General features: G+C 37.3%; 1 protein-coding gene across 18 annotated transcripts in view; it reads right to left on the bottom strand.

Annotated features, from left to right (window-relative positions):
- Positions 1-673: 673 nt before the first annotated feature.
- The window catches only part of LOC6036398 (potassium voltage-gated channel subfamily KQT member 1), a 349,585-nt gene continuing 329,829 nt past the window's right edge, over positions 674-20,429 (bottom strand). For 16 of the 18 annotated variants that reach the window (XM_038263226.1, XM_038263224.1, XM_038263227.1 and 13 more), the window contains 2 exons: positions 5,956-6,164; positions 674-3,573 (listed from right to left, as the gene is read on the bottom strand). In XM_038263226.1, the coding sequence (XP_038119154.1) occupies positions 3,286-3,573; positions 5,956-6,164 (497 nt within the window). In that variant the 3' untranslated portion in view covers positions 674-3,285. Of the gene's footprint in view, positions 3,574-5,955; positions 6,165-18,666; positions 19,263-20,429 lie in introns of those variants that run through there. The other 2 variants (XM_038263238.1, XM_038263240.1) reach the window with 2 other exon arrangements.

Consider the following 20,429-nt stretch of genomic DNA (forward strand, 5'->3'; position numbering starts at 1 on the left):
CTTACTTCATCTAATCTACATCTTGGCTAGAACGGTAGGACATTCTAGCTAGAATTCATTTAGAATATCCAGCTCTGTGAGAAATCTGCTAGAACGTCGTTACTGGGAATTTATCTGGAGTTTTTTTGAAAAGGTCTAATAAACCAAATTTTCAGTTTTTGCTTTTTGGGTGTTTTTTAATACCCTTGAGTCAAGGCGGTTTCAAAAACACCCAAAAAGCAAAAACTGGAAATTTGGTTTATTTGACCTTTTTTAAAAACAAAACTCCAAATAAATGATGAGATAATTAAAATCATTGGCGATAAGCGATGAAATCATCTTCTTGAAAAGAGCCTCATTTATTGCTGTGTTCGTGCATGAAGGGCCAATGAAATTAGAAGGATACGTGGTTTATGCACGATCCCTATCAGAAAATTGTTACTGACTGTTTTGCAGCACCAAAATTTGTAATCCGAATCAGAATTGAGAAGCTGCCTTTCTTTTTGGTCGAACTGGGCGCCATTGTGTGCAGTTTTGAATGCATAATTTCGATTCGAACGTTAAAAGCCGAATATTACTATTTTGAAAAAAAAAAAAAATCGTTCTGGAAGTGGCTTTCAAAAATCGAAGAAATGTTTTTGCTGCAACAGAGATGAAACGAAAGAAAAATTTCGGATATAAAAATAATGAAAACTTAAAGAAATAGTGAAAATGTATTTTATAACTTCCTAAGAATAATAAGAAACGTAACACTAAAAATAGAAAGTAAACTTAATAATCTGTAAAACTAACAGAAAAGATGAATCCTATAACGGTACTTGCCTTTCTTGTAAGGGGGTGTGCTAGACTCTAACAATATCTATAAACTGCGTTCGGCTAATAAAGGATATGAAAACGTAACGAATATAAAAATTCTACTGAACTTTCGTCTTTCGCCTTCTTAAAATGTTACCGTACTGTACAGCGCGAATACTTAACATGTTAACGTTTCTTTTTCATTTTTTTCAGTAGCCGATCCGTTAGTAACTCGTGTTTTGCTTGAATGTTCTCGCAAAGAAATTACTTCTTTTTTTTATTGTCTTGTTATTTTACTCTCTTTCGCTGCTAATAATGTATGTTCTACAGGTTTGTCTTTCAGTTTGGTTTGTGAATTCATCGTAATTTCAGCGCAGTTCAATTCCGAATTTTTATGGCTCTGTTCGTTTCGAATTTCTGCTTCATTTGGAAGAATGTTATAATTCGAAAAGCGATTGCGTCCCGTTTATTTGTGTTTTCTGTTGCTAGTGAAATTATTTATTTTTAGGTTTGTCTTTTTCGCCACAAATTTCGAACTCTGAGGGCTCAAAAGAATTTCTATCAAATGGTGCACATTTGAATGAATTCTAACTGTCTGAGTTCGAAAAGTTCCCTGCAAAATTCCACTAGCAAGAAAAACAGCGAGTCTAGAACGCGAAGCACTTTTAGCGGGGTGCACTGCAGTTTGGGAGCACCCTGAAACCAGCGAGAACGGTTCTTGTAATAACCTGGCCCATCTACAAGATAATACTAGTTTGCGCTTCGTCGAAACTGTTTCCGCTTTCGTCTACAAGCATTATAATTAATAATTGACATTTTTGTTTGCATTTCAATTTTTGCCTTTCACTACCTTACATTTCGAATTGTTCCGTTTTGTCTCCGTGTGGGCGCTTAGCTATTTATAACTGCTCGTTATTTTGTTACCTATTTTTTTGTCGAAATCCGTTTTGGCCTTTTTGATTTTTGTTAGTTAGATTTAATATTTGCATCGTAACATGAACCACAGCACAAACTAAATCATGAGGGGGAGAGCATTTTAAATCACTAGTAACAATCTAGCTGTTTTGCGATTTTACGTTAAACATTCCGTTTTGTATCACTTTGATCTCGCGTTTATTGTGACTAATTGCAATCTTGGGGATCGTCGTTTTCTAGAGTATTTTTTCTGGTTGAATTTTAAAGATTTTTGTAACATTGCTCGATTGCCAAATTAGCTACATTGGCCTAATAATATCATGAAGGGTGTTAACAATACTGAACTTACTTAAAACGTTGTCATTTTGTGCTTTTTTGCGAAACTTAAAATGAAATCATGTATTTGGAGCATTTTAAACATAAAACACAAACCTATTTTTTTGTGTGCACTTTTTCAGCAAAGTGGAATATTTGTGAAGTAGCTTAGAATGAAATGTGTTTAAGTAATTTGGTCATGAAGGGTGGATGGAAACAATTTAATTGTTATGCTGTATTTGATAAAACGCCTAAATTTTTAAGTTTGTGATTTGCGTGTTAAACATTGTGAAGGATTTACTTGAGATTTATCAAAGGTAAAATTGAATTCATGTCCGATATTTTTTTAGTCAATGTTTCTAAACAAGAAGATTTATGCATGGATTATCATTGAAAATTTATCTAAGAACAAATTTTGATTTAAGCTCTGCTGAGCGTAAACTTTTTTTGTACAAATTATTGTTTAGTTTGGGAGCGTTCTTTTATTGCGCGACGCAAAAATTTGGATTTTCAGACTCCCTGTCCCCTCGTAACAAAATTTGGAGCGCAACATGGACTTTGACCACCCTCACCCCAACTGCGTTTTAAAAGAACGCTCCCTTTCTTTAAGTTCTGAAACAATCCAATACATTTAAAATTCAAAAAAATGTAGAAAAATGTATTCCAACTAAAGAAAATTAAAGAAGACCCAAACCAAGATAAAAATTACTTTAAATCACTGCAAAATTTTAGTGAATTTGATGTAAACTCAGATGAATTCTAATTCATTGAACTTTGACAGATTTGATGTATTTTAAAGACTACAAATGAAGAAGTGTATCAATCGAAAGGAAATTTGACAAAGCCACAAAGTCATTCACTCACAATGTTCATATTTTTAATTAAACAAAAGCAATTTTATGATCTACAATGTTCTAAAATGTTTATGAAATCTATGTATTAAAGCATGCGGTACGGTTATTCGAGAACATTTTGTTGACTAAATTTAATTTAAAAATGTAAGCTTGAGTTAAAACCTAACGTAATTCTCATAAAATGTTTGTTCATGTGTGCGTATTTTTTTTTGAGTGTGTCGATTTGTGATTAAAACCTAGAAGCAATGGAGGAATTTGGCTCGGGTTGAACTCAGCAAACGAATCCGGCATGGTGGCAGCGCTGTGACCACGTGGTCACCAGTAGAGTCCGAAGGCGGGCCAGGATCGGGGGAAGGTGCTCGTGGAAGAAGCTGGAACGGTGGCGGCAACTAAATGATGGGACCATGGGGGACAGTTTCAGCCATTCTCATATGTCTTCGGAAGCGATTCGCTTGTGCTGCTGTTGTTGCTGTTGCTGCTGCTGCTGGAGGGGCATCTCGGGCTTGAGCGAGTCCATCGGAACGGGAACTCCGGTTGAGGTGGAGGTAGAGGCTGCTGCTGCGTCCGAGGAGGTCAGCTGCAGCCGATCGTCGCCGTCGCCGTTATTGTTGGTCGTGGCGCCGTTTGCCGTAGTCGTGGCCATCGTCAGCTGGCGTGGCTGGCGTCGGTACTCCTCACCGCTGTCCATCCGGCTGAGGTCGAAGGCCGAGCTGACCTGTGGGAGGGAGAGAAGTGGTAAGCGAAATAACCAGTAATTCTTTTTAATGTTACTTTCTAACTACAATCTTCAACTAGTTTATATAGCACTATATATTTTTGCCTTACTAAAGAAAGCTCTAGGTTTTATTTAATGGCTGGACATCATTTCATCTTCTTAAAAAATACAATTCAGCATGAATTTTCATCAAGAAAATCGCTAAAAACTCACACTGTATCGATTTTCGACGTTTCTTCGCCAAGCTGACAAGTTGAGCTTCGAATACTGGCGCATATAGTTTGTGGCTCGAGATATACTCGATTTGAAGTAGCTTGTTTACCGATGTTTCCTACAGCTTGTAAGATATCGTAGCTTTTCGGTTTCATTTGCACTGTCCTTTTTTACATAACTGTTCAATGTTTATGCAAAAAAATTGTGACATAGGACATTCATCCGGCTAAAATCAGTTTGTTTCCCATGTGCTCCCAAAATCGCCTAAAAGTAGACATAATTTTTCTGTGATTTCGTAACATTATTTAACAAAGTACATTGGATTCCAATAGTATCGTTTACATCGTTTTCATTGCCCGACGTTTTACTTTCAGTAACAACATTTCAAAAGGGCGAAACCTACGATCCTGCCGTTTCAGAAAAATCAACATTCAAAATTTTGCAATTCCGATCAATTCCTATTTCCACAAAAAAGCATGAAAAGCATCAAAACGTAATAGAAAATAGCAATAATTTCATCATAGAGAGCAATTTGAAATTAATTAAGGTGTTTTTGCTTTTAAAAATTGAGAAAAACAAATTACGCCTTTTTGAAGAGCGTGCCTCCATTTTCGCCCCACCGTATTCGCCACCCACTCAACCAAAACAACGGTTTAGCCCGTCAGGTTACGCCACAAAGCAAAAGTAAACAACAGATTCGCCCTTTTGGTTTTTGTTCACTTTTCGGGTTTTTAAAGAAAAAAGTGGTGAAACAACTATTTTATAATTGTGAAACGCTACAGTCAGTGATAATATAGTGATATTTGCAACCTCAGTGATAAAAAATTGGTCTAGAAAGCCTTCATAAGGAGTCCGGTTAAGGCCAAGACTCGTTGAGCTAGGATACACCGTAAGTAGCAAGTTGGTTTGACGATGTGCTCTATATTGAAGTGACGTTCCTTGGGGTGTCCCCGCCGGAAGTGGGAGACATGGCACCTGACGACTAGGCCACCCCGCGACACCATCCTGCCTTCTCAATCTTAGCTTAGCTTCAATGGTTACGGAGGCGATGATTTTGTACGGCATTCCTCCTAAACCTCCCTACACTAACTTTTTGTCCTGCAACTGCTCGACCCAGAATCCCCGGATGTCCCAAGAACCGGTAAATTATGGACCTTCATATCTAGATTGTGAATGCATACCAGATCCGATACTACAATAATTGAAATTAAAAAGTTATGTATTTAGGATCATACAAATCTATGTTTGTTGTGGAATTGTGGTCAGAGACATCAAAAACATACATTTTGATCCATTTTGAGGATTGTCAGGTTAAAATTCACTAAATTATAACGAAAATTTAGTGTTTCTAAATATTAGTTGAAACTTGCAGAAAACACTACATTCGCCCCTCGTGATTGGATGAAAACACAAGGGCGGAAACTCAAATTGGTTTGTTTTGATTGATGTTGTTGATTAGCCCTTTTGTTTTTTGCTTGTAAAACTACGTATTTTCGGAATTTTGTGATGATGGAGGGTGTTTTAGAATCAGTTTTGTTCGCTTTATATGATTCTGACAAAAACTCAGTTTGTTTACATCTGAGGGTTTCGCCCTATTGAAAAGTTGTTACAGCTTTCTCATCCGATAGAAGGTAAGAGACGTAAAAGATGCTACTTTTAACAAAACATGTACAGGTCATCGCTGAATTTTAAAGTTTCGCAGTTTTAGAGTAAAAAAAACGTTGTTTTTCCCGTTTTCGTCATATTCTCGATATCACGCGCGATGCGCCGAAAATCCCAGTTTTTGTTTTCAAAAATTCATAAAGTTTCGTTCGGCCTTTTTGAATGTTAAGCTAGATTTTTCGATCTGTAGACTATTTTTCCTAGAAAGACCAACTTATCACCTCTTACTTGCGTACAAGAAAAAATCGGTTTAAATGACGTTTGTTTAAAATGACGAAAATTGCCATTTTTGGGACCACCGTGTAGGTCACCCTAATGGCCAAACAAAAAAAAAAAAAAAAAACGAGTCTAATTATGTTGGCCAAGAAACCCTCAGGAATGTTTTGAGTCCGATCGGAGACTCTTTTCAAATGGACTTGCTGAATACTAATGCAGACATTAATAGCAAAACATCCTATCCCGATAAATTTTCTCCCCATGCCCCCTTCCCCCCCCCCCCCCACTTACCGGACTGATCGGCGTCACGATGATCTCGGTTTTGGCGGCCGCCCGCAGCAGGGCGGTATTCTCCGTCGTTTCATCCTGGTCCTCGACGTCCAGCTCGCCGTACATGTCCCACGGGTCCGGATCGAGCAGCTCACCGCTGATGTCCAGCTCTTCCTCCTCGATGTCCTCTTCCTCGTCGTCTTCGTCGTCTTCCTCGTCCATCATGATTACTGTTGTTGCGGGAGTGTTGGGAATGAAATTTTAGTACTTTTTCACTGAAATGGGGTGATTTTGAAGGACAACATCCAACAGTTTGTTTTTTTTTACCGAGTACAAATAAATGTATAAGCATTCAACGTGGAGTATATCTTGTATATATATCGAACCATAAAATGTAACAACAGCGAAACACGAATTTCCATCACGAATGTTAAAATCAAAAGACAACACAATTTGTTGGGTGAAGAAAAGTACCATCAACTGGGGATGAGAGACACAATGGGGGTGATTAGAGACAATTTCAACCTAATCTGTTTTCGTATTTGAGGGAAGATTGATAGTCCCTAACAACCCCAGCTTATCTCGATCAACTCAATTGATGTAAGTGAAAATCGAGGGTGCTTTACGTTGGTTGTGATCAACAGAAGGTAATTTAAGAAAATATATTCGTGTCGATTTGTAAAAATAAAGTACAACAGTGAGAGTGGGGTGGTGATAACGGGGGTGAACATGAACATCGATTGTTGTTTATTGTCGTGCTGTGGGGATCATTTTATTGGTGGAACGCGTTCGAAACAACGATTCGGGGGGTGGAGAATTGTTTCAACGAGGTGATTTCGACTGCAAAACAAACACTTAGTCATGCTTAACGAGATTTCCTTTCCATAACTGAATGCTGTTCATATGTGTGAGGCGCTTGAAAAAATATTTTTATTTTTTAATATTATCTGTCTGAATTATAATGACAATATTCTAGGCATTTTTCAAAAGTCCCATTTTTTAAATTTTAGTGTTTATAGGTAGAATTAAAAAAAAATCTTGTCTCAAACCCTACAATCAAAACAAACAAATTCAAAGGTTTCCCACTTGATCCCACCAGGACGGTATCCTACATCGAGAACTCTCCAAGTAACATCCGGTCACCGAGTTGCAGTGTCAACATAAGGGAGACCACCTCTTCAGCGAAGCGGTTGTTTATTTAATTAATTACCGCCCAACCGTAACAGGAAAAGAAGGAAACAGATATTTTGTTTACTCCAAGTGGTCAAATACTGTGTACACCCCCAACTCCATGGTCGTACATGTATGAAGGCTTTTCCACCGCCAGACCCAGGGGACCACTCAACGAGCGGCTCCAAAAGTGGAGAGCAAAATAATTGGCCAAATCCCGGGGTGAACCCTTCCTGTCTGATGGAATGCTTTTGCCACTGCTGGTGTGGTCGTCGCAGCGGAAATCGTGCTGGGAGCAAACTGACAAGTTGTAGTTGATTAGTTGTAACTGTATGTCAGGTCACAGATTGTGGGATGAAACTTTTCGAGCAACATGGTTTGCAATAATGCTGCAAAAGTTGACCGTACTCCATTGAACTTTCTTTAGCAGAACAATTTGATGGAGACGCATGGTTGGTCAAAATTTCATTAGAGTATTGTTCAATTGTAAATTTGATTTAATATTTAAAACTAATTCATATTTCGCCAATAGTAGTTTATGCAACAAGTTGCAAAAATAGGATTTTTTCAGCACGAGTCGTACATTTATCCAACGAGGTTCATCGAGTTGGATAAATACGAAGAGTGCTGAAAAAATCAAGTTTTGCAACGAGTTCCATACAACATTTTTTGCAGTTCCGGAAAACACCCATTGAGTGAAATTTTAAGTAAAATTTTCATGTATTTTGTCAATAAATCGTTTAAATCTAAAAAATGTTGAAAAGTGTTGCTTTTCGAAACAAGTGCTGAAAAGTTCAACTTTTCAGCACCCATTTGAGTGCTGAAAAGTAGAACTTTTCAGCATTTATTTTGAAAAGTGTTGCTATTCGATTCTGTTATTTTTGGTACAGAAAAGTAGGCTATTTCGTCGTTCAAGAATGACAGGAAAAGTAAGTAGTTTCACGATGGAATTGCAAAAATTAATTTTGATGGGTTTAAAGGTAAAATAAAATATGAGTGTTCAAATGTTCATAGTTTCCATCAAGAACTCTGTTGAAAATTTAAAACCTTCATTCGATTACTGAATACTGTATAGCAGCTATTCTCAACCTTCTTCTAGGCCGGTACCCCCTGCCATGTAAATCAAGTAGGCCCGGTACCCCCGTTGAGAATCGCTGCTGTATAGTTTAAAAATATGACCCCAATATTTCAAAACGAAAATTAGACCTCGTTTCCAACAAACTTTGAACCCATCAAGATTGAACCAATTAGCACACATTTTAGAGGATTCCCGTGTTTGGTACACCGAAGAACTTTCAAACAACTCAGAGAAAATTACTTCTCCGAAGCAGCGTGCCAAACTGCCAATTTGAGATAGCATCGTATTTCCAGCCTCGATTAAAACTGATGTGGAAAACTTTCCGAAATATACATCACTACCGCCGCGTGGGTGTCACACCGGGATGGCTTTCCTCAGTTTTCACAAAATGGAAAACCTCGGAGAAAGTATCGCCGTTCTCACGTTTCTCACGAGACACGACGGAGTAAATTGTTTAACCCACATCAAACGACGTCAGCCGCCAGTCAGCAGTCTGCAGAATTATGCTTTGTGTTTCGTCAGATTGCAAAAGCAAATTGGTTGCGCTTTCCGTTAGGGGGGTGGTGGGCTGCCAAAAGTTTTCCGTTTCCAACTAATTGTCCTCGGGATTTCTTCCTTGTATGGCCCCGGGGGAGAAGTTTTTCGTTTTTTTCGGCACACGTGCATGATTTCGTTGAATTGGCGTTTCTCGGTTGCTACTTGGAATTTCGTGTGAATGGGTGATTCACAACGGAATATTTTCAAATTGATTGAGTTTTGGAAGAAATATTGGAGGTACTGTCAGCCGGTTTAATTTGCAAAGTTTTTTCAAATTGAATCCTTGTTCCAGTACTTATTTATCCAAGCGATCTAATTGCCTTCAGATTGCTGTATCGTGCTCGAACGGGTAGTAAAACTTTTACTATTAATATTTTTTCAAACACAACTAAACTGTTCGCATAAATGTCCCATATGAGAAATTCTCTCAGATTTTAGTCATTCGATTTTTTTTGTATTTTTTAATCCGGCTGAAACTTTTATGGTGCCTTCGGTATGCCCAAAGAAGCCATTTTGCATCATTAGTTTGTCCATATAAATTTTCATACAAATTTGCCAGCTGTCCATACAAAAATGATATACGAAAATTAAAAAATCTGTATCTTTTGAAGGAATTTTCTGATCGATTTGGTGTCTTCAGCAAAGTTGTAGGTATGGATACGGACTTCACTGGAAAAAAATGATACACGGTTAATTTTTTTTGGTGATTTTTAACTTAACTTTTTGTCACTAAAACTTGATTTGAAAAAAAAAAACACTATTTTTATTTTTTGATATGTTTTAGGGGACAAAAATGCCAACTTTTCAGAAATTTCCAGGTTGTGCAAAAAATCTTTGACCGAGTTATGAATTTTCGAATCAATACAGATGTTTTCAAAAAATCGAAATATTGGTCGCAAAAATTTTTCAACTTCATTTTTCGATGCAAGGGCCAAACATTCAATCTTAAGCCCTTTTAAAGAAATGAAAATATTGTTTTCGAAAAGATCGGAAAATTTTACGAAAGTTTCATATTTTAACAATGTAAATCGGACCATTAGTTGCTGAGAAATCGACGTTAGAAAATGGTTGGTTGTTTGGGTGAGACATCATCAACATCAACATCAATTTTCCTGTTTTTTAACACTTGCATGGCAATATCTCAGCAATTTAAGATCGTATCAACAAAGTTCAAAAAAGCAAAATATAGAGAATTTTCTCAGCTTTTCAAAAATATTTTTTTCGATAGTGGGCAAACATGTGCACTAATTTAAACAAATGGAAAACTGCGACTATTTTCAAAAAAGTTACCTAAAAATGGCCTTAACTTGGAAACGGTGCACTTTATGAAAATTTCACTAAAGTACTATTTGATTGCAAATTTGATTTTTAATCGAAAAATGAAGTTGAAAAATTTTTGCGACCAATATTTCGATTTTTTGAAAAAATCAGTATTGATTCAAAAAATCATAACGCGGTCAATTATTTTTGCACAACCTGGAAATTTCTGAAAAGTTGGCATTTTATGTCCCCTAAAACATATCAAAAAATAAAAAAAAAATAAAAATGCAGTTTTTTTGCAAATCAAGTTTTAGTGATAAAAAGGTGCAGGTGGTTATGTTCTGCATGACCAATAAGACAAAGAACTTTGCACAAAACTCTAAAAAATCATTCTATTGTTATTTATATTTTTTAATTCTTTGCCAATTTATTTAATCCTTAATAATTAATACTAATTTAATGTCTTCAATCATTGACATCTCTGTGAAAATAAATTGCCAGAAAACGAAACTATTGCCAAAACAAGTATGGTTCGGAAAATGTCTATCCCCCCCCCCAGAAAAAACGGCATCCGGAAATCATGGACCTTACAACCACTATCGAAATGGCAAATTTCATGTCCAGTCTCAAAAACGACATTGCCCCAGGTCGCATGGTTCGATAAATGTCCCCGGTAGAACCTTCCCTAAGGGCAATGGCCAATCCTGTCAAAATGGCCATTTTCATTACCAGTATCAAAAACCATGAATTTTGATACCCATATTGCCCCAAGTCGCATGGTTCGATAAATGTCCCCCCGGTAGAACCTTCCCCAGAGCACTGGCCACTCCGGGTGTGGCCAAAATCCTACCAGATTGGTCCCAACCCCATTGCCCTAAATCATTCTGGTTTTCGGGTGACCGTCCAACAATCTTTATAAAAACAGAATTCCTCCCAAGTTGGTGCACAACCTGTGTCTATCAATGTGTGGATGTGTGTGTCTGAGCAATAAAATTACCACCGTGGATCCGTCTTTGACGAAACCTCGTAAGGTACTGAAATTTTCTGAGGCTATCTGTTAGCTTAAATAGTTCGCATGAAATGTGGCAACCATGGTGCAACATTCTCGCGTGAAAGTTCCACGACAGCAAGAGAAAAGGCAAAATTTGCACCATGTTGCCACATTTCATGCGAACTATTTAAGCTAACAGATAGCCTCAGAAAATTTCAGTACGAGGTTTCGTCAAAGACGGATCCACGGTGGTAATTTTATTGCTCAGACACACATCCACACATTGATAGACACAGGTTGTGCACCAACTTGGGAGGAATTCTGTTCTTATAAAGATTGTTGGACGGTCACCCGAAAACCAGAATGATTTAGGGCAATGGGGTTGGGACCAATCTGGTAGGATTTTGGCCACACCCGGAGTGACCATTGCCCTGAGGGAAGGTTCAACCGGGGACTTTTATCAAACCATGCGACTTGGGGCAATATGGGTATCAAAATTCATGATTTTTGAAACTGGTAATGAACATGGCCAGTTTGACCGGATTGGCCACACCCGTAGTGGCCAGTGCCCTGGGAAAGGTTCTACCGGAGGGGCATTATTCGAACCATACGACTTGGGGCAATATGGGTATCAAAAATCATGGTTTTTAAAACTTGAAATGAAAATGACCATTTTGACCGGATTGGCCTCAACCGGAGTGGCCATTGCCTTGGAGGAAGGTCCTACCGGGGGGACATTTACCGAACTATACGACTAGGGGTAATATGGGTATGCTGATTGATACCCATATTGCATCAAGTCGCATGGTTCGATTAATGACCCCCTGGTAGAACCTTCCCCAGGGCACTGGCCACTCCGGGTGTGGTCAATCCGGTTAAAATGGCCATTTTCATTAACAGTTTCAAAAACCATGAATTTTGATACCAATATTGCCCCAAGTCTTATGGTTCGATTAATGTCCCCCCGGTAGAACCTTTCCGAGGGCACTGGCCACTCCGGGTGTGGCCACTCCGGGTGTGGCAAATCCGGTCAGAATGGCAATTTTCAATACCAGTTTCAAAAACCATGAATTTTGATACCCATATTGCCCCAAGTCGTATGGTTCGATTAATGTCCCCCGGTAGAACCTTCCCGAGGGCACTGGCCACTCCGGGTGTGGTCAATCCGGTTAAAATGGCCATTTTCATTACCAGTATCAAAAACCATGAATTTTGATACCCATATTGCCCCAAGTCGTATGGTTCGATTAATGTCCCCCCGGTAGAACCTTCCCGAGGGCACTGGCCACTCCGGGTGTGGCCAATATTCCTACCAGATTGGTCCCAACCCCATTGCCCCAAATCATTCTGGTTGTCCGGTGACCATCATAACAATCTTCATTAGAACAGAATTCCTCCCAATGTGGTGCACAAACTGTGTCTTTCAATATGTGCGTGTGTGTGTGTGAGTAATAAAATTCCCACCGTGGATCCGTCTTTGATGAAACCACGGAAGGCACTGAAATTTTTCTGAGGCTAAGTGCTAGCTTAAATAGTTCGCATGAAATGTGGCAACAGTGGTGCAACATTCTCGCGTGACAGTTCCACGAAAGCAGGAGGCAAGGCAAAATTTGTAAAGTGCTCTCAGCCAATCAGCAGCCGGGATTTTTCCTGCATTCATTTTTTATTTTCATCTTAACTTTTGAATACTTTAACAAAGTTTTATCAACTTTGTGAGGTAGTCTACTTGCAATTTAAGACTTCCCCTTTCGTTTGGTGGATAAAGCATGCAGATTGCTTGAATTGGGTGGAAGATATAAGCGTTTAAACAATTACACAAATCGTTACACTTTGGCTTCGCGAAATTTTGGATTGACACCCGTAGACAGTGCCCTTAGGACAAAGTTCTTTGTCAAAAGTTAAATAAAAAAATCACCACTTTTTTTACCGTGTATCATTTTTATTCAGTGCAGTCCTTATCCATACCTACAACTTTGCCGAAGACACCAAATCGATCAAAAAATTCACAGATTTTTGAATTTTCATGCATAACTTTTGTATGGGCAGCTGCCAAATTTGTATGGAAATTTATATGGACAAACTAATGATGCAAAATGGCTTCTTTGGGCATACCGAAGGCACCAAAAAAGTTTCAGCCGGATTAAAAAATAAAAAAATAAAATTCAAAAATAAAGCTCGATTTCGTAGAGAATGCGAAAACGGCAAGCTGAAAAAAAAAAAAACGCAAGGCAAGTTTGTCCCACACATAAGGCTACGTGAAAAGTTTTTGCTTAAAATTGGATATCCTCCTGATTTCTAGAATAAAGAACTGGATAATTTGGGCTTTTCTTAAAGAGCACGCGATTTTGGACCAAGCTGCGTCAATAACTCAAAAGTGTGAATCTGCTATTTTGTCAAACGTCGCTTTTTGCCGTTCCAACAAAAACTTGTTTTCATTTTTGACGTTTAATGTAAAGGATTACAAACACATTTTGTTTGTAGTCGGGCATGTACGTGTGACAAAACGTCATCTGATTAAATTCCTTTTGGCAGTTGTTGCATTTGCAACAAGTTGCAGGGTGTGTCAAGATAGCACGATAAGATCGAAACTTCTTTTATATGAAGAGTGACAACAATGCACAGAGTTTTTCTGGTTTTTGTTGAATATCTCAGGATTGAAATCGAATTTTGGGGGTCAAAATTCGAGGCATTGAAAGCTGCCAAAATGGCGTCCTTAACTCAATTTTGCCTTAAATTGTCGACGATGATTTCTTGCACATGTTTATGCCTGTCATCTTTGTAAACTTCATAAACGATTAAATTTGCACCGTCAACTTCCTGCTCACAAAGCTTTCCATAACTTGTGCACAGTCACCTAATGCGTTTCCCCCGAAAATAGCACACAAACCCAGTTCTTCTTTCAGAACCAGGTGTATTTGCGTGAAAAGTGTTCCCCGGAGTGTTTTCTGCTAAAAGCACGCCTCGCCGCGTGTAGGATCATAAAATGTGTAAAGCTTGTATGTGCAACTTTGGTGTGAATGTTTACGTGTGTGTGTGTGTGTGTGTGTGTGTGTGTGTGTGTTTGTGATGACCTTACACACTCTGTTTGTTGGAGGTGACACACTAAAGGAGGTCCAGTTTAGTTGTAGAAAATATGTTCTCTCACATACACACCGACTCACATCGTTTTAACATTGAATAAAAATAAAAACCAGGAACGTATCGTCGAGCAGGGGAAAAGTGTGTTGAGCTGGTGAATGCAAATTACACACACGCACACACAACGACATACACAGTTTTTTATTTGTGTGTGGAAAAACTTGCTTAGCATTATCTAACTACACACTGAATTTGTTTGAACGCAGCTCATAAAAGGTAAAAAGGAAGAGAAGAGCCCTTCTTGAGTGGAGTTCAGTAAGGGCTCGAAAAAAAAGCTTTTTCACAAGACAGGAAGAGAGGAAGGTAAACATCGATATCATCACACCACATTTACATCAACTTATTACGCAGGCACAGGCAACATTACCGGCAAGAAGAAGCAGAACAAGAAAATGTAGAATAAAGGAAAAGAAAAAAAGAAAAAATAAATTGTCAAGTAAAGTAGCAGAGCGGAAGTGGAGAAGATTCAAAAGTTTAAAAAAGAAAAGCGAATGGAAAGTTAGAGGGGATGACATGATGAAAGGTTAAGGTTGACAGTAGAATGGGTGGTGGTGGGTGTGAGGAGCGATGATTTTGTTCCCTGTCTTTCGAACGTTGGGGCAGACTCATATTGAAGTAGCAACATGAGGCGGATTTGTGTTGTATGCATACAAAGAGCATAAAATGAAGAAACGAACGAGACCAGATGTTTTGTTCCGAGTAGTTTAATGTATTACTGTCAGCAGGGGTGAGTATGAGCCAATGTAGTTGTTTTTTTTTTAAATGATTTTGTTAATATCTCAAAATATAGAAAATGAAATTTAAAATTTTTCTAATTCTTTGTTCTTTGGAGACACTTCGACGTCGAAATTTCAAATAGCGCTATTATGACAAAATGTACCGCAAACCGAAGACAGGATTTCAGTTTTTGAATATAATTTTTACTGATAAGGTTTTATCTTATGATTTAGACCAAGGTAAAAAAAATATTATAATTTTTATGAAGTATTACAATTTTCAAAATACTTGTTCTGGGAAATATGTGGCTCTTTTGCCATTTTTAACACAACAACAAAAAAATTGATCACATTTCTAGAGATTTTAGAATTATAACTTAAAATTACTTTAATCTTAAATTAAATTAAGAGCGAGTTTTTTGCCAATGTGAAACAAGTCGTATAGAGGTGCTCCGATTTGGATGAAACTGTCAGCGTTTGTTAGACTATACATGAGATGAAGATGGGGTAAAACAGACTTTGATTTTTGAGGTATTGAAAACATTAAAAATCTTTAAATTGCTCGCATTTGCGTAAGACTCTATCAATTCCCGACCCTCTCCATCATTGTACCCGACCCTCTCCGATTTCAATGAAAATTTGTAGACATATTATCTTAGGCCTATATAAGCCATTTTTGTGTATATGGAGCCAATTGTACTCGAAAATGACATTTGAGAAGGGCGTAAGTTATTCAGATATTTTTGTATTCAGTAATTTAAAAATGACTGTATCTCGAAGCCGTTGCATCGTACCAAAAATTGGCCAAAGACAAACTTGTAGGAAATTGGACGGAATTTCTGAAAAAAATACACTGAAAGAAAAATACACGCCACTTCTATAAGATTTTTCAATTTTTATGCTTAAAAGTTAAATTTTAAGGTGAAGGTACGATTTTTTTTCGTTCAAAATTTTTGAGGAAATAGCCTAAGATGTTACCAAAAGACTCACGAAAAATGCAGGATGGTATGTCTCTCCTAAAAAAAAAAATTAACTACTAAAACTGTTTTTTTAAAAAGTGGTCTAAACGTCAAAATTTTCAAAAACCGATAGTGGGAATCGATTTTCCAGACAATTTTACATAAAAGTCTCCATATTGACCATTGTCCCTAGTCCAATCCTTGCGAAGTTACAGCAGTTTTAAAAGTAAATATGTTGAAATAACCGCTTTTTTGGCGGTTTTTGGCATTTTCCATATGGCAGACTTGATTTTCCAGTCTCGAAAATATTTTTACCGGAAAGCTCGTCCCAATTCCCATAAGTTTGCCTTTGACAGCTTTTTAATTTAACTCGTTTTGATATTTACGTAAGATGATTTACTATCCAGATTTCTAACACACTGAAAAAAATATTCTGTTTTCAGTTATGAGCAATGTAATTAATGTTATATCTGTAAGCCCATGCATCCAATTGAAAAGCTGTCAAAGGCAAACTTATGGAAAATTGGACGAGCTTTCCGGTAAAAATATTTTCGAGACTGAAAAATCAAGTCTGTCATATAGAAAATGCCAAAAACCGCAAAAAAAGCGGTTATTTCAAACATATTTATTTTTAAAACCGCTGTAACTTTGCAAGGATTGGACTTAGGACAATGGTCAATATGGAAACATTTATATAAAATTGTATGGAAAATCGATTCCCACCATTGGTTTTGAAAATGTTGACGTTTAGACCACTTATCAAAAAAAAAAAAAAAAAAACAGTTTTATTTTTGTATTTTTTTAGGAGAGACCTACCATCCTGCATTTTTCGTGAGTCTCTTTGATACATTTTAGGCTATTTCCTCAAAAATCTTGAACGAAAAAAAATCGTGACTTCACCTTAAAATTTAACTTTTTAAGCATAAAAATTAAAAAAAATCCATAGAAGTGGCGTGTATTTTTCCTTCAGTGTATTTTTTTTCAGAAAGCCCGTCCAATTTCCTACAAGTTTGTCTTTGACCACCTTTTGTTACGATGCAACGGCTTCGAGATACATTAATTTTTAAATTACAGAATACAAAAATATCTAAATAACTTACGCCCTTCTCAAATGTCATTTTCGAGTACAATTGGCTCCATATACACAAAAATGGCTTATATAGGCCTGAGATAACATGTCTACAAAGTTTCATTGAAATCGGAGAGGGTCGGGTACAAAAGTACCAGAAAAATTCCTGATTTGCGATAGAATTGCTCTATTAAGGTTTTAAAAAAATCAATTTTAAACGGTAATTTGCAAAAGCTATGAGAAAAATTCGAACCAATCCTGGATGTTTATGGCACATTTTGAAGGGCTTCAAATGATGTTTCGAATGCAACTAAGATAGTTGGAATTTATAAAATTTTACGCAAATGCGAGCAATTTTAAGATTTTTTGGACCTTAAACTTCATAGTTCGTTTCACCCCACTTCCCTTTGTCGTAGAGGGCTCACATTTGGGATGAGTTCATCTCATGTATAGCCAAACAAACGCTGAAAGTTTCATCCAAATCGGTGCACCTCGATACGAACTCTAGAACAAACCGATCAAAATTTACAAATACTGCCTCTTAAATTAAGTTGTAAAAATTTTGTGAGCACAGCAATTTTTCAGTTCCTTTTGGGGTTTTAACCAATTACCAAGAGTTTGGAAAGGCCTCCTTTGTAACTTGTTGAGATTAAGCATAACAACTTTCTTTCAAAGGGAATTCGATTTCCTTCATTTTAGGCCATTGCAAATTTTAGTTTATTGTTTTGAATCAATTGGTGTCTTCGGCAAATTGTGTGTATTGGTAATGTTACACAAAGACACGTTTTATAGAGTGCTACTAATTTTCTATTTTATTCTAAGTCACGAAATCGCTCAGATAATCCGTTCTCACAATCCAGATTTTTGAATATTTAAAAAACTTTTTTGTGTGATTTGTATGGACAAACTAATGATGTAATATATCTTCTTTGGTCACATACACACACACACAATGTTTCATCGAAATCAAAAAAGTACAAAAAAAAATGTCCGAAGTCTGAGAGAATTGCTCAATGTGCTGTTATTTTCTCAAGCGACCAAAGACTGTAAAAAGTATAAAAATCTATTTGATTGCAAATTTAGCTGTTTCTAATAAGTTGTGGTAGATCAAAACAAATGCGATTCACATTGTACGGTAAATATCATAAAGAAGAGGGATTCAAATTTGAACTTTTTGCCGTTTATAACTTACTTTTGATGGTGAAAGAATTTGGCAAGCCATTTTGGAGTTGGTTTTGAAAAATTAAAATAAATGTAAATAAATGTTTTTAAAACAGCCTTAAGTAGGGGGTATTAAAAAACGTTCAAAAAGCAAAAAATGCAAAATAAGTTTATTGGTCTTAAAAAAGCACTCCGAAAGTGAAAAAGGAAATTGTCAGATTTTTGCATCGGATAATAAATACATAACATAAGAAACACACAAGTTCTCAAACTGATATGACAATTTGCTGCTTGCTTAAAAATTCTGACCTTAAAAGGTATCTATGTAGATCGTTCACCCTACCACAGAACAATAGACTTTCTCAGCTAAGATTGTGATGGAGATGGATGGAAAACGGTCGGTTGGATTTGGATTTTAAAGAGAGTGAGCAGAGCAAAGAGCACGTCGACAGACAGAGAGACAGAGAGCGTCAGCAGTAGTTAACAGTGTGTAAGTGACCAGAAAATAACGGAAAAAAACGAATTGCTTGCAACGGATCATGTCTTATTTTTGTTCTAAATCACAACGTTGTTCCCGAATGTGGAATGTGGGGGGTGGTTAAAAGTGTTCAGACTCACTATGCAGTTTAAGAACACGCGGTGACGAGCGGTTTTATGTGCTAATGGTAAACGTTGCTCCCTTTGGGGTGAAAGTGTGTGTGCACGCGCGCGCGGGTAAAAGTGGTATGACACGAAGATTTTTTTTCCACTTTTTGAAAACAAATTTTCCAGTCGTTTTCCACCGGAGGAAAAGCGTTCGCGATGATGGCGGTTCGATTGATTTCGTGCAAAGTTTTATCCTCGATGGGCAAAGTTCTACCTCCGCTTTTTCTTTCTCGGCCCTTTTTTTTGGCAGTGCGTATTCTTTGAATTTTCCGCGGAAAGGGGAAATACGGATTTTCCCTCATAATGGGCATTCTTCAGACGGAGCCCCTTTTTCCGGGCGATCTCACCCAGCTTTACTTTTACGGCGTGGAATCGTTTGGCCAAATATTTTCTCTTCGCATTATCCGATTATGTAAATCATTCCCGTTTTGGGGTCTTGAATTGGTCAACGGATCGTCCTCATCTTAGGCCATCAAAATCCGCGACCATCCAAACCGGCTGAGCCCGGTTTGTCGCGGGGACACTTGCCAAAGCAGCAGTAGTTGCGATACCACCGTGAACTGTTAAAGCGATGTCGACGAGGAGTAGTCGTCGTATGAGGCGGCTGTGTTCCGAAACGAGTCAGGTTTTGTGGTTTGCCAGAATGACGACGATGACGGTGGTGACGACGACGACGGCGACGTGGATTTTCGCGAAAGATGGATTAGAGAGCAGTGAATGGATTTATTTTTCCCCAAAGTGACAGTTTTAGTGGTTCATGAATGATGGTGGTGGGCGGTAAGTGGTGGCGAGGAGTAAAAAGAGAGATATAGATAGAGAACCTGGTTAAAAGTTTCGGTGAAATGTTCGCCTCTAGTAAAAAGGAAAGAAAATAAAACCAAGGATAATGGACCAGAGCTGATGGGGACTGCCGTAGCAAGGAGCGGTAGCGCCACGGAGAATCCCGTCTTTATTCAAAGAATTTCCCGAAGTGCTCGGGATGTTTATTCAAATATTGGTTAGAGGTAATTTAATAAGGTTTTTTTTAATGCTTTGAGCAGCACTGAGGAAACTCAAAGAAGCGTTCTACAAGGCAAAGAATTTTACATTAGATAGGGAAAGATTGTTGACTCAACAATTAGATTAGAGTAAAAGGATTGGCTGCAGAAATAAAAATATAGTTCTGACTTCTGAGTGATAAGCGTTTTTGGAATGAGAGTTTTCTAACAAAAAGTTTTGTATGTATGATGTGTTGAGAGTGTGATAGATTTAGTCTGATTGGTATCATTCTATATCGAATTGATAGAAGGTTATTATTAATTTTTATTTGAACTTTTTCTATATTATGTTATGAAACTTCTATTAGTCTCTTTATTGAGATCATATAATTTTAATGCTTCCCGTACAAAGGTTTTATAATGACTACACAGAAAAAAATACTCTAGAAAAATATAATTATATATGTTTTAGGCAAAAAAACTGATTGCATAAAATATTCATTGAAATCATATAAATTTTAGATGACAAAATGAAAACTTTTTGTGCACGGTTTTAGGTTTAAAATAGTAGTTTATGCAACAAGTTGCAAAAAGTGGATTTTTTCAGCACGAGTCGTACATTTATCCAACGAGGTTCACCGAGTTGGATAAATACGACGAGTGCTGAAAAAATCAAGTTTTGTAACGAGTTCCATACAACATTTTTTGCAATTCCGAAAAACACCCATTCAGTGAAATTTTAAGTCAAATTTCCATGTATTTCGTCAATAGATCGTTTAAATCAAAAAAATGTT

The sequence above is a fragment of the Culex quinquefasciatus genome, chromosome 3, assembly GCF_015732765.1.
Source record: "Culex quinquefasciatus strain JHB chromosome 3, VPISU_Cqui_1.0_pri_paternal, whole genome shotgun sequence".
Lineage (NCBI taxonomy): Eukaryota > Metazoa > Arthropoda > Insecta > Diptera > Culicidae > Culex > Culex quinquefasciatus.